The sequence below is a fragment of the Molothrus aeneus genome, chromosome 22 (genome assembly GCF_037042795.1).
Source record: "Molothrus aeneus isolate 106 chromosome 22, BPBGC_Maene_1.0, whole genome shotgun sequence".
Taxonomy (NCBI): Eukaryota; Metazoa; Chordata; class Aves; order Passeriformes; family Icteridae; genus Molothrus; species Molothrus aeneus.
In genome coordinates, this window is record NC_089667.1 from 3725845 (window position 1) to 3738902 (window position 13058).

Genomic DNA, 13058 nt, shown 5'->3' on the forward strand with positions numbered 1-13058 from the left:
AACCACTCCTCCCTCCAGGGGACACCTGCTGATAAGAACTGCAGCATCCCATTGGGAGATGTGAGCCCAGAGGGAGGAGCCAAGCATTCCTGCCTGGATATAATCTGGAGATTCTGGAACACCAGCCAAGCATTCCTACCTGGATATAATCTGGAGATTCTGGAACACCAGCCAAGCATTCCTACCTGGATATAATCTGGAGATTCTGGAACACCAGCACGGCTTCTGCATTGGATTTCCAGAGGAACAGCAGCTGCCTCTTGCCCTGGATCTCCAGAGGCAGAGACTGCACCTTTCTCCAGGATCCCTGCTCCAGCAGAACCAGCCCTGACACTGCAGGAGGGCTGAGCCACAATTCCAATGGTTCTGCTGCCAACAGCCTGACCCACAGGGTGTCAGGCTGGGTTCTGACTCTGGCAGTGTTTTAGTTTACTGCATTGTTTATTTTATCTTTTTATTTTCTTCCCTATTAAAGAACTGTTATTTCCTGCTCCCCTATTTTTTGCCTGAGAGCCCCTTAATTTCAAATTTATAGCAATTTGGAGGGAGGGGCATTCACATCCTCCATTTCAGGGGAGGCTCTTGCCTTCCTTAGCAGGCACCTGTCTTTTGAAACCAAGACAGCACAGCTCTAAGTGCCATGTAAAGTCTAGTGAACTCTTCATATTGTGGTCAGACAAAGCAATTTCTCTCTAGGTGTGAGATCCAAAGACACCCAACAGCCTCAGACCCCAAAAAGTATAAACAAAAGTGGACTGGGGGGAAGTAAACTATGAATGACTTCATTAGCTGAAGCTGTAATTAGAGGATTAACCTCTGATATGCAAATAGACCAAACTCAAATCGGTCTGAAAACCTCATTGTAGCAGCCATATTTTCTGGAAAAATCCCTTTGCCCAAGATTCTTCTCCTGGGAAGCTGAGAAGCCTCAGAGAAAAAGGAAAACAATAATTACCTGATTTGCTTCTCCTGTGTTTTGCTGCTTTGGAATGCATTTGGACATTGTTTACCAACAGGTGATTGTTTCATTGGTTTCATGTGAATTGTTTTGACTTATTGGCCAATCAGGGCCAAGCTGTGTCAGGACTCTGGAAGGAGTCACAAGTTTTCATGATTATCTTTTTAGCTTTCTGTAAGTATCCTTTCTGTATTCTTTAGTATAGTTTAGAATAGTATTCTTTAATATAATATAATATCATAAAATAATAAATTAACCTTCTGAGAACATGGAGTCAGATTCATCATTTCTTCCTCCATCTGGGAACCCCACAAATGCAAGACCTCATGACCATTGTCCATTTTGGGTGTAGCCTCTGTAACCCTGCCCAAGGTGTATCTATTAAAGGCCTTTAATAAATTCCCACTTTATTCCCTTAACTCTGTCTTATCCTCTGTTCTAGGCAGCCACTCCAAGGCATCACCAGAGCAGCAGAGCTGGGATAAATTCTCCTTCCCAGCCAGCCCAGCTCGCTGCCTCCAAAACAAACCAGGGAAGGAATCAGGAAGTAAACAAGGGAATAAACAAGAAACTCATGCTGGAACTTGATGAGCAATCTGCACGATCTCTCAGGGAGATGGTACTTCAAGTTCTTCCAAACTCCCCTTAGACCTATAGAGTGGGTCTCCATGCCAAATTCCCTCCTTCACAGCAAACTATTTCTGTGTGCAGGGTATTATTCAAAGCAGCTAAAAAGAACAGCCCCAGCTGTCATAGGCATAGCAGGGAGACACCCACCTCTGAGAGCATCACTGAACCAACCTAAAATAAAATAGCCTGCAATAGTTCTAACATCACTTCTCCCTGTTCCCAAGCTCTGCACAAAAGTATTAAACTTTCCAAAGCAATTAAGGGAAGAATAATGCTGCCTATCTGCAGAAGAAACTTGTTCCTAACCAAGGAAGTATTAAAACCCAGAACTTTCATGTGGTATTCCTCAGAATCCTGGGAATGCAGCTGGCATTCCAGGCTTCTCTGAAAGCAGCATTTCCCTCACATTGAGGAGAACAAGTATTTGAGTGCAGCCATCCTGCTCTAAGCTACATCAACAGGACCAAGTTTTCCTCACCCTCTCTAGAATACCTTACTGAAAGTGAGCTGGATCCTTCAGCACCCAGCTCTGAGTACAAGGACAGCACAGCTCTGGGGACAGTGCTGATTACTGGTCACTATTAATGCATTAACCACCTGGAGAAGCAGAGCTGGCAGGGTTCTGATGGTTTGCCCAACTTGTTTCCATGGATATTTGCATTGCTAAAAGCTCTGAGCTGCACTAATGCCAACAGAGCACTGGGGCTCTCTGTCACAACTGCCAGAGCTTTACATGGAATTATTTAGGTTGGAAAAGACCTCTGGGATCATTGAGTCCAACCTGTGACTGATCCCTGCTCTGTCCCCAGCCCAGAGCTCTGAGTGCCACATCCAGGCATTCCTTGGACACCTCCAGGGATGGGCACTCCAAGCCTCCCTGAGCAGCCCCTTCCAATGTTTAACAACCCTTTCCATGGACAAATTCTTCCTCATGTCCAAGCTGCCCTCCCCTGGCACAGCTGGAGACCATTTCCTCTTGTCCTGTCCCTGTCCCCTCCCTCCTGCCAGGGAGCTGCAGAGTGACAAGGTCCCCCCTGAGCCTCCTTTTCTGCAGGATTTTGGGCAGAACTTCACCAGAAAGGCTGAGATACACAAAGGCCCATTTTTAAGGCAGGATAGCACTTACCTAAAGTGATGAGTGCATGAGCCCTGACCACGGGAGGCATGGCTGAGCCCCTGAACTGCGACAGTGTCTGGGAGCTGGGCATCTCCTCACTGTCTGTGCAAGCAGACACTGGAAAAGAACAGGGCAGGGATGGAAACAGGGCCTGGCACACAGGGGTGACTGCAAATTCAAAGCTAAATGTCACAGACATCTCTTATGAAAAATCCTTTCCTTAGGATTTTTCTCCTGAGAAGCTGAGAGGCCTCAGGAACAAAATGCAAACAATGGTTATCTGCTGCTGTGGAATGCAACAGGTGCATCTGGGATTGGGCTCATGTGGTTGTTTCTAATTAATGGCCAATCACAGCCCAGCTGGCTCAGACTTTCTGGTCAGTCACAAGATTTTATTATCATTCCTTTCCTTTTAAGCCTTCTGATGAGATCCTCCTTTCTTCTATTCTTTTAGTATAGTTTTAATATAATATATATATTATATTCTTCTTCTCCCTAAATCATAGGGAGAAGAAATATATATATATATAAAATATAAATATATGTATCATAATATACATATCCCACAATAATATATATCATAAAATAATAATTCACTAAATCTATATCATATAATAATAAATATAAATAATAAAATAATAAATCAGCTTTCTGACACATGGAGTCAAGATTCTCATCTCTTCCCTGATCCTGACACCCCTGTGAACATCACGACAGCTAAAGGCAGAGGGAGAGTGGCTCACGTTGGTCCTTGCTGCCAGAAGAGGCCAGGATGGACTGAACCACAAGGAAGATGTGTTTGTCCACCTTGGCTGGGCACAGCTGGGCAGCCTCACCCAGCAGGAAGAGGTGTCTGACCTGCAGAGAGAAAGCAGCACTGCAGTCAAAAGGCAGAGGCTGAGCTGCAAATTAAGCCAGCAGGAGTCGGTTCTTCTCCAAAAAAACAACTCAAAATTCCCTCAGTGCTTTCAAGGCAGTGGCTGGAGAACAGAAGGGGAGGCTTTGGAACAGAAATCCTGGGTGGGTGTGTTTAATATGCTCCAACAGCCCCCACCACATCTAATGAGACTGAAATACTCCTCAGAGCATTCCATGCATCTCTCCCAAACAGCTCATCTCAGAAGTTTGAGTGGAAAGGCAAGGAAATAAAAACCACGTCATATATTAAAAATACATGGGGTGCCATATCCTTAAAGCAACTGCTGGTGTGTAAAACTGCTGTGGGCTCCCAGGCCCTTAAACACAAGTGTTCACCACACACACAGGCCCTGCACATTCCTATGATCCCAGCTCTTGGCATGGATTTCAAGGAACACCAGCTCCAGGCACACCTCCACCCTTTAAATAACCCTTGAAGGGGATTATTTACAATAATAATCCCCAAACTTACCAAGAGATCTTCCTGCAGCTGCCCTGCTCCATCCTCTTTGAGGACTATGTTGGAGATGTAGCTCTCACAGGTGGATACCAAATCTCCACACACCTGGTTGAGCAGCTCCTGTTCAGTAATTAAACAAAATTAATTCAACACATTATTAATTAAACAAAAGGTAGCTGTAATATCTGTCCACACATGAATCCCTAATATCAAAGTCTTTACGTGCTTTTAATAATCTGGATTCCATTAAAATCAAACTGACAGTGCCTTAGAGCTTTAAAATTCTCCCTGCACATCAAAGGATGTGTGCAAGTGTCAAAACACCTTGGAAAATGTGGCTTTTAATGATCCACAGGCCCAAGTTTACTTCATTATAGAAATCACACAGACTTAAACAAAAAGGATTTAGGCGACTGTTTCATGTGCACCCAACACATTGGAGGTGTCTGTGGGAATTTTTAGATGTTGCTTGAAAAAAGCAGCTCCATTAACCAAGAAAACATGATGTGAATTCCAAAGAGTGAAGGGGAAACACATGAAAAGCAGATTATCTACTACACTGTGGTGAATATAAAGCATAATTTCTGGTTTTCCACCATCTAAAAGTGATAATTTTAATAACCAAATACATATATAAATAGTATTTAATGTTAGATTTGATGAAGTGACCAATGACAGGAACATCTGTATTTCATTTTAAGCCAACACTCTGTGGTGGCTGTACCTACAGGGCAGGATTTTCTGATTGTCAGTTTAAAAACCCAAAAACCATCATCCCACCCTGGCTGCTGAGGCACAGAAGGTTCAGTTCTGCCCATTATTTACTAAACTTGATTGGGATGCTTATTATAAGACAGCTACCATCTACACTGAAAGAGAAATATAAAACAGACACAAAGAGAAATCATCAGGGACAGAGACCTGCATCAATTTTGGCTTCTCTGCAATTGTGTCCAGGCTGAGATTTTTATTTTACCAACAAAATATGGCCTAACTTCCCATTATGGGAACAGAACAGAGCCATGGCATAAAACAAATGGAGGCAGAAAAAAAGTTATGAGCAAGTTATTAACTCCCTGTTTGGTCTCCAGGAAGAGGTCTAGGAAATATGTGTATTTCCAGCAGCTCTGATGGAGAACACAGAGATTACAGCATAAATCTGTGGCTTCAAGCTGGAACAAGCACAGCTACAGGTTTCCTTTAGGAAATTTCCTTTAGGAATTCCGTAAACTTGGACAGAAGGCAAATGCAAGGTGTTTCAGAGGTGTGTGGGGGGAACACATTTGAAGGCAGAAGATTGAAGGCAGAAGATTTCTCACAAGCTCAGGCTTAGCCCCAGGATGTTCTCCAGCTCAAGTGCAGCAAAGAGGCAGAGCTGAGCAGAGCAGGCTCAAGCTGCTGGAATCAGAGCCTCTTTTTTAGAGCTCATCATCCATCCCACAGGCTGCAGACAGCAGCAGACACCCCCTGAGTGGGGAACAGGCTATTTTAAAAGGAGTATTTTAAGTCCCACCTGTGCCTCCTCTGGTGCAGCTGCAGAGGCCTGGCAGAGCTTCTGCAGGGTCTCCACAGCAGGGCTGATCACCTCCAGGGGACACTGAGACTCCTTCAGCCAGCTCTGGATGCTCCCTGGAGATGACATCACACATAAAATAAACATTTTCTAAGCTGTTCAAGGGTTTGTGGAGGCACAAAACTGTCAGGACTCAGCACATCCCTGTGGGTGTCCAGAGTTGTGGGACCCCTGCCAGGGGGCTCAGAGACCCTGGCACACAGCCCAGAGCACCTGTGGGTTTGATTATGACCCATGGAGCAGGTTGCCAGCTTTGTATGAGGACCTGAAAGCCACAGAAGTTTAAGCAGTGTAATAAAAGATTCATCACTGGGTGAAAAGGTAGATTTTGGGATTTTTAGAATAGGGGTTTTTGGGGGCAAGATGGAGGGACTTGGGCGTGTTCCAGCCTTTCTTCTTCTTCTCTACCCCCATCTTCTACTGTGATGCTGACACTTTGGGACTGGTTTAGAATAGAAGTTCACTGTCTAACATAGGTGATAGGTTGTTGTCTTATCTATTACAACAGTTCTATTATCATTACGCGTTGTCTTACGTATATCAAGAGTTCTTTTATCACTATGGTGCAAGGATTCCATATCACCAGAGTTTCATACCTCCTCAATGTTTCTCACAGGCAGCTCCTCTAAGCACTGACTGTTCCTGGTCCTTGCAGCAGCCATCTGACCCCAGGGCCCACCAATCCACTCTTTTATGCCACTTGTTCTTATTGGCTACAGGTGTGGCCTGGTAAGATCAGGCCTGCTCTTAATCTTTAGTAATTGGTTCAGCTGCAACTCTTTAGGGGATAAGATTACATTCCATACCACCTTCATTTACCCATACTGTATTCCTCCAATAGGTATTGGAAAGTAATTGTAAACATGTTGTACGTAGTTTGTAGGATAAAGAGACAGCACCGCCCCGAGAGCGGTCAGAGTGCCTCTGTCTGTCCTGCTGAGTGGACCTCAGCTGGACAGGAGGAAAATTTTTATAGATAAGATATATAGAGATCAAAAACTGAAGAGCTCTGACTCATTCTTCGAACACACGGGCCGAAACAGAGACTGTTCCTCTATCTTGGGGCTGCAATTAACAGCAAAACTCCTGAGATGAAACCTCTGCAGGTGTTCAGGGCCACTCACCCTTCAGCCCCTCACGGATGCTCCTGGGGAGGTGCTTTGCCACGTGCCCAATGACACACAGGACGTGTCCCACGGTGCCACTGTTGGTGTCCTGCTGCCTGCAAAACCAACAGTAGCTCTGAGCCACGCCACCAAAGCACAGCTGAGCAATCCTCGCTCATCTGGGACATGCATGATTAAGGCAGGCCTGTCAAAGGCAATGAAAACTCAGAGGGCTTGAGGAAAGAGTTGGTTACTGCACCAATCTCGAAGCCTTTGCTGGATTTCCAGCTGAAGTAGTGACAGTTTGAAGGAAAAACTGGGATTTTAGCAGCTACAAGGCAATCTGTGGAAGGGCACTGAGGGCTCCCTGGCAGAATGGAGCTCAGAGCACACACACTGACCTGCTGATGCTGTCCCAGGATTCAATGATCTTGGAGTAATCCAGCTTGGGGGAAGAACCTGCCACCTTGGCAAGCAGCATCCAAGCTGCCCTGGAATGCTCTGTCTCCACGTGAGACATGACATTATTGACAAAAGTGGAGGTGAACTTGTTCTGCTTGGACCACATAAGGAAGGCTTTGCTCAGGTAACGGCTGCAGGGAGGAAAGGAAAGTTTAGGGAGGAATAAATAGAACAGTAAAATTCAACACAACAAAGCTGCTATTGCCTGGCATTGCCACAATTCCCACTGAAAATTTCCACATTTAGGCATATTTTCACTACAGACCTGACATCCCTACATGGGTGTTGGGGCAGTAACACAGAAGGTCCAACTGGTCCCATGACACACCAGGAAATTATAATTTCAGCAATTTGTAGCCAAGACTTTCCAGCAGTGGTTATTTAATACCCAGAGTCATAATGATGCCTCAGGTTTAGCTTTTCTATTTTTCAGATTTTGTTTTGCTTTAGTGTGTGGGTCTGGGTTCACATCAGGGGATGCTGAGCTCTGGGCACAGAGCAGGGAGACAAAACAATTCCTGCTCCAGCTGGGCACCAAGGACAAATGATCCAAATCTCAGCCCAGGAGCACAAACACCGTGGGCTGGAGAGAGAAAAACAAGGATGGGACTGCATGGGCTAAAGCTGGAATGGGACAATGAACTGCAAGATGCAAATGGAGCAGAACTGATCCAAGGGAGAGACCCCGGGAGCGCTCGTGCATTTTGGGACCATTTGGGTTCATCTTGAGTTCATTTTGTGATCATTTTGGTTCATCTTGGGTGCAGCCCTGGCTGGGCTCTTGTGCTGCCCAAGGTGCATCCATTGAGGCCCCTTAATAAATCCCTGCTTTATTCTTTAGCTCCATCTAGCCTCTGTTCCAGTTCAGCCGTGACAAGGCATCAATAGAATGGCCTTAATTGGAAGGGACCTTGAAGATTATCTCATTCCACCCCCTGCCATGGATAAGGGCACCTTTCCCTAACCTGGGGTGCTCAGAGCCCCATCCAGCCTGGCCCTGAGCACTCCCAGGGATGAAGGCACAGCAGAGTCATGTCAGGCATCACAGCCTGCTCGTTTTTCTGCACAACCCTCATTATCTGCTCCACACTGGTAGAGCTGTGAGATTTCTCAAGCTGCAAGGTCCTGCAGGGTCAGGAGGAAGAAGGTGCCAGGAATGTGCAAACCCTGTTAGAAAATGGCCCAAATTAGAACAGTGACAGCTCCCCACACTGGCACGGCAGCACCACCAGTGCCTCAGCTGCTATTTCTGAGCTATTATGCCCTGTTGACTAATAAACATACAGCTGTCTTTAATCAATGTTGTGTCCTTGTCATGCTGTGTGTCATCCCATTTCTCCCTCTCCTTCCCACGGCAGGCAGGATAATTCGATTTGTCACAAGACAAGTAACATATTGTACATAAGAATTAATACAAGGTGATGTTCTTGCTTTATATATCCTCTCTCACTTCTGTCAGAGGAACACCTCCATCTGACTTAAATATTCATGTGCTATCAGTGCATCCAGCATGGGATGGAACAATGAGCAGTTCAGTCCAGGGAGAGAGCACAGGTAACAGGAGCAGCAGGTGAAAACACCTGACACAGAGCAAGGCTGAACTCTTCTTATCCATGCTCAACAGCCCTGTCCTGGGAGCTGGCAGGGCAACACAAGCACCTCAGTGTGGCAGTTTCCATCCCCAGAATGATACTGAGGCTTTCAAGCAGGGAATTTGAGCAGTTTCAAAGAAATCCCTGAGAAAAATTTGGTTTCTTGTCCTTGCACAGCACGTGCATTTTAACGGGGTGCGTGTGAGCTGTGGAACCTCACAGGCTGTGGCCACACAGGGAATGAGAACATAAACTCAGACTCTTATCTTAGTCCTCAGTCAATAGGTAATTTCCTTCTGTAAAGGAAAAATTGTGTATTCTAATGGGATTAAAAGTGAAAAAAAAACCCCAAACTTGTGGGTTTTATCCCTGAATGTTAACAGAGGCAAGGGAGGGAAAAATGCATTTACCTCAGCTCCTGGCTTTCTGAAGACAACAGGGAGAGCAGATCCCAAGCCAGCTCCTGCTTCCCATCACCACTCCTGGATTTATGGTAAGGTTTTATGTGCTGCAGCAAGAGCTGATCAAGGCAATCCAAGGCCTTTTCTTGGACAGAGCTTTCTGCATCCATCACCACAGGCACCACTCCGTCCAACCAGGCCTTCTGCACCAGGACATTGCTGGGCTGAGACTGAGAGAAACACATTTTTAAATCATTAGGGGATCCCAAATGCATGGGTAAGAGCAGCAAAGGCCTCCAGGTTCAGCTACAAACTTCAAAACTTGAATTTTAATCAAGCCCAGCAGTGTGGCAGCAGGTGGGACAGGGAAACTCAGCATCACAAGGTCTTTAATCATCTCTATGATAAATACCTGGTGTTTCTGCTAAAGTACTGTAACACTTTGTTTTGAGACTCTATAAAGAATTATAACAGGTTTGCAATAAGGCTGTACAGCAGATGATTTAGCACTAAAAAAAAGAGCTTTGCTTAATATAAACCCTGTGCTCCAAGCCTGAGTTACAAACCCCCTGTGAATAAATAGAAAAGAAAGAAAAATATAGCATTGCTATCATCCACACATTACATCTGAAAGTGATTCAGGGTTTTTTTTAACTTGAGAAGGCCAGCAACATAAACATTTTCTTCATGACACATAAATCAACAGCCAGAAAAATCAGTGTTTCCAACAGTTGGAAGCACTCTGCATAAATCACAAGTAGGTATCAGAGTGAGTCATGACTTCCGAGTCAAAAGGTAATGAAAAGAATTAGAGCAGCCTAAAATGCAGCTCCTAGAGTGAATAACTGATTGGTGAGGTCCCTCCTGCTCTCCCCCTTCCCAGGTGTGGCAGAATTTCCATTCCCCTTGATGCCTTAGGATTTTAGCTTTTATATTTTTCAAATCCTGTGCTGCTTTAGAGTATAAATCTAATCTCCATATACACTATCACCTCCTGTTTACTCACACAAAACAATCCCTCCAGGGGTCTAACTTGAGGAACACCTCACTGTCTCAGGCCCCAAAAAATACAAACAAAATTTTCTCTGAGTTTTCTTTAAAGAAAATTTATTTTCTTCCCTAGTAAAGAACTGTTATTCCTGCTGCCATATTTTTTGCCTGAGAGCCCCTTAATTTAAAATTTATAAAATTTGGAGGGAGGGGGTTTACATTTTTTCCACTTCAGGGGAGGCTCCTGCCTTCCTTAGCAGGCACCTGTCTTTCCAAACCAAGACATAATATAAATACCCATTTAACTGTAGTGGGATAGAATATAAGAAAATAAAGATAGTGTAGAAAGTAATCTTAGCCCTAAGGAGTTGCAGCTGGGCCAATTATCAAAGATTGGGAGCAGGCCTGACTTTAACAGGCCAGAGCTGTACCCAGTGAGACGAAGATGCTATAAAAGAGTGGTTGGCTGCTGGAGAAGGGAACTGGAGTTAGTTGGGTGCTTTGTGAAGAAGAAAGGGTCAGTGCTCTGAGGAGCTGCCCATGAGAAACACCAGGAAGGTGTGAAACTTTTGTGATAAGGAGACAACAGTGTGGAAGCCAGGAGTATGAGGAGCTGACTCAGGAGAAACACCAAGAAGATACGAAACTTTTGTGATAAGCAGACAAGAGCATGGCACCCCTGCAGTAAGATGAGAGCACTGAATTGTGTTCCTCTTGGGCAGGCTCACCAGGAGCAGCTCGGTGATGGAGTGCAGCGCCTGCTTCCGCACGGACACGGCGGGGTCCCGGCAGCGCTCCCGCAGCACGCCCAGCTCCTCGGCCGTGCAGGGCACCACGCCCTGCCTCAGGAGGCTCACAAACACCTGCCAGGCAAACAGCAGCGCTGAGTTGTGGTGTGCTCTGATGGCAGTTTTCCCAGTCCCTCCCCAGGTGTGTCAGTCCCCTCTCCCTGACCCCTCCCAGCACTGTCTGTCAGTCCTGGCATTCCAGAAGGGCCTCAAGTGATTGGCAGATCCAAAGGATGCCCTCTGTCCCTGGGGGCATTGGGCCATCCAGGTGTCCTTTGTCCCTCCCCTCCTGTCCCTGCTTGGTGGCTCCCTGCCCCTTCCCTGCCCCTCTCCCCGGGGTTCAAAGGAGCAGCAGCCACGGGCTCAGGGAGTTCTGTGGGAGCTGGTGCTGCATTCAGAGGCCTGAGGGCCAGAATAAATAAAGCTCTGGATCCAAACCCTCCATCAGAACCGACTCCTTTCCTTCACCATCACCTCAAAGCTTCTCCACAGAGGGAAACCTGAGGAGCAGCCCCTGTTATGGGGGGAAGCTCCATCCCAGCACCACCAGAGCTCCTGCAGGCCTGGACTTGTCTGCAGGGCCCAGCTGCAGCACCCAGGCAGGCAAAAGTGTCTGTGGGGTGAAACACCACACACCCAGCCAGCCCAAAGTGTCTGTGGGGTGAAACACCACACACCCAGCCAGGCAAAAGTGTCTGTGGGTGAAACACCACACACCCAGCAGGCAAAAGTGTCTGTGGGGTGAAACACCACACACCCAGCCAGCCCAAAGTGTCTGTGGGGTGAAACACCACACACCCAGCCGGCCAAAAGTGTCTGTGGGGTGAAACACCACACACCCAGCCGGCCAAAAGTGTCTGTGGGGTGAAACACCACACACCCAGCCGGCCAAAAGTGTCTGTGGGGTGAAACACCACACACCCAGGAGGCAAAAGTGTCTGTGGGGTCAAACACCACACACCCAGCCAGCCAAAAGTGTCTGTGGGGCGAAACACCACACACCCAGCCGGCCAATGGTGTCTCTGAGGTGAAATCACCACAGTTGCTACCTTTGGTCAAGCAGCAAGGGCAGACAAGCCCAAGCATGTCCCATCTGGCTATATTGATATTTAATTCCAATAGAGTTGCATTTCAAAGCTCCCACGAAGGGTTCCCAGCTCCGTTTACATCTGCAACATGTTTGGTTGGGTTTGGAGCAGAGCTCACTAAAAAGGGGTTTGAGTTCCATTCTGGTGTTGCCATTTTCACTGATAATCACAAACTACATGTGCTCTACTTGTGGAATTTTCTAGGGGGCAGCTTAAAAACAGGTCAAAAGGCCAAAAAAATCCCTTGTCCCTCCCCACTGCTTTGCAGCCTTCAAAATCTTTTCATTAATTATGGTAGGAACACCTTAACCAGACAGAATTACTGAATGTGACAGGCATCTCATTGCACTTGCCTTGATATTTGGAACAAGTGCAAGGAGGGTAATTGGGAGTCCAAACCCAAGTGATCCTACCTAGACCCCCACTGTCCTGTTCAGGCTAAAGCTCCTGTTTCACAAGAATGCAGTCACCATGAACTTCCTTCTTTGTCCCCAAATCCCCTCCCATTCTGGGCCCACCATTTAGGTTCAGCTGGGCTGGGCACTCCAGGGGCACTGGGTGGCAAAGCAAAAATACAATTTACCCCCCACCAACAGCAACCAGAGATTCATCACACCCAGAGTGAAGCACATTAACAATTCATGAGTGCTGGGCACAGCCAGAGATGGAAAATGAATCAGAAAACATCATTCCAGTCATTGCTGCTCTGGAACAGCAGCTGGAGAGGGAGGGTGTCACAATTTCCCCTTGAAAGTAACGTGCCTCTTGTATGAGCCACAGCTTTTACTTCATAATAAGGAAGAGGGATTTATTTTTATTCTTAATCAGAAAGCATTAAAACATGAATTGCAAAGCCCTGACTGGGAAGCTCAAATCAGTGTGTGAATTGAGGGGGAAGAGCTGGGGTGAAGAGGACTAACAGAGGAAGGCAGTCAGCAGCAGACACCTCTTTTTTAAAAACAAGGAAATTTCCAT

At 46.3% G+C, this 13058-nt stretch overlaps 1 protein-coding gene across 1 annotated transcript in view; it reads right to left on the reverse strand.

Moving 5' to 3' along the window:
- The window catches only part of NCAPD3 (non-SMC condensin II complex subunit D3), a 40494-nt gene that overhangs the window by 14964 nt on the left and 12472 nt on the right, over positions 1-13058 (reverse strand). The window contains exons 15-22 of the mRNA XM_066564327.1: positions 10936-11070; positions 9227-9447; positions 7164-7355; positions 6781-6878; positions 5597-5712; positions 4096-4203; positions 3449-3563; positions 2715-2822 (exon numbers count right to left, since the gene is read on the reverse strand). Coding sequence (XP_066420424.1) covers positions 2715-2822; positions 3449-3563; positions 4096-4203; positions 5597-5712; positions 6781-6878; positions 7164-7355; positions 9227-9447; positions 10936-11070 — 1093 coding nt within the window. The remainder of the gene's footprint in view (positions 1-2714; positions 2823-3448; positions 3564-4095; positions 4204-5596; positions 5713-6780; positions 6879-7163; positions 7356-9226; positions 9448-10935; positions 11071-13058) is intronic.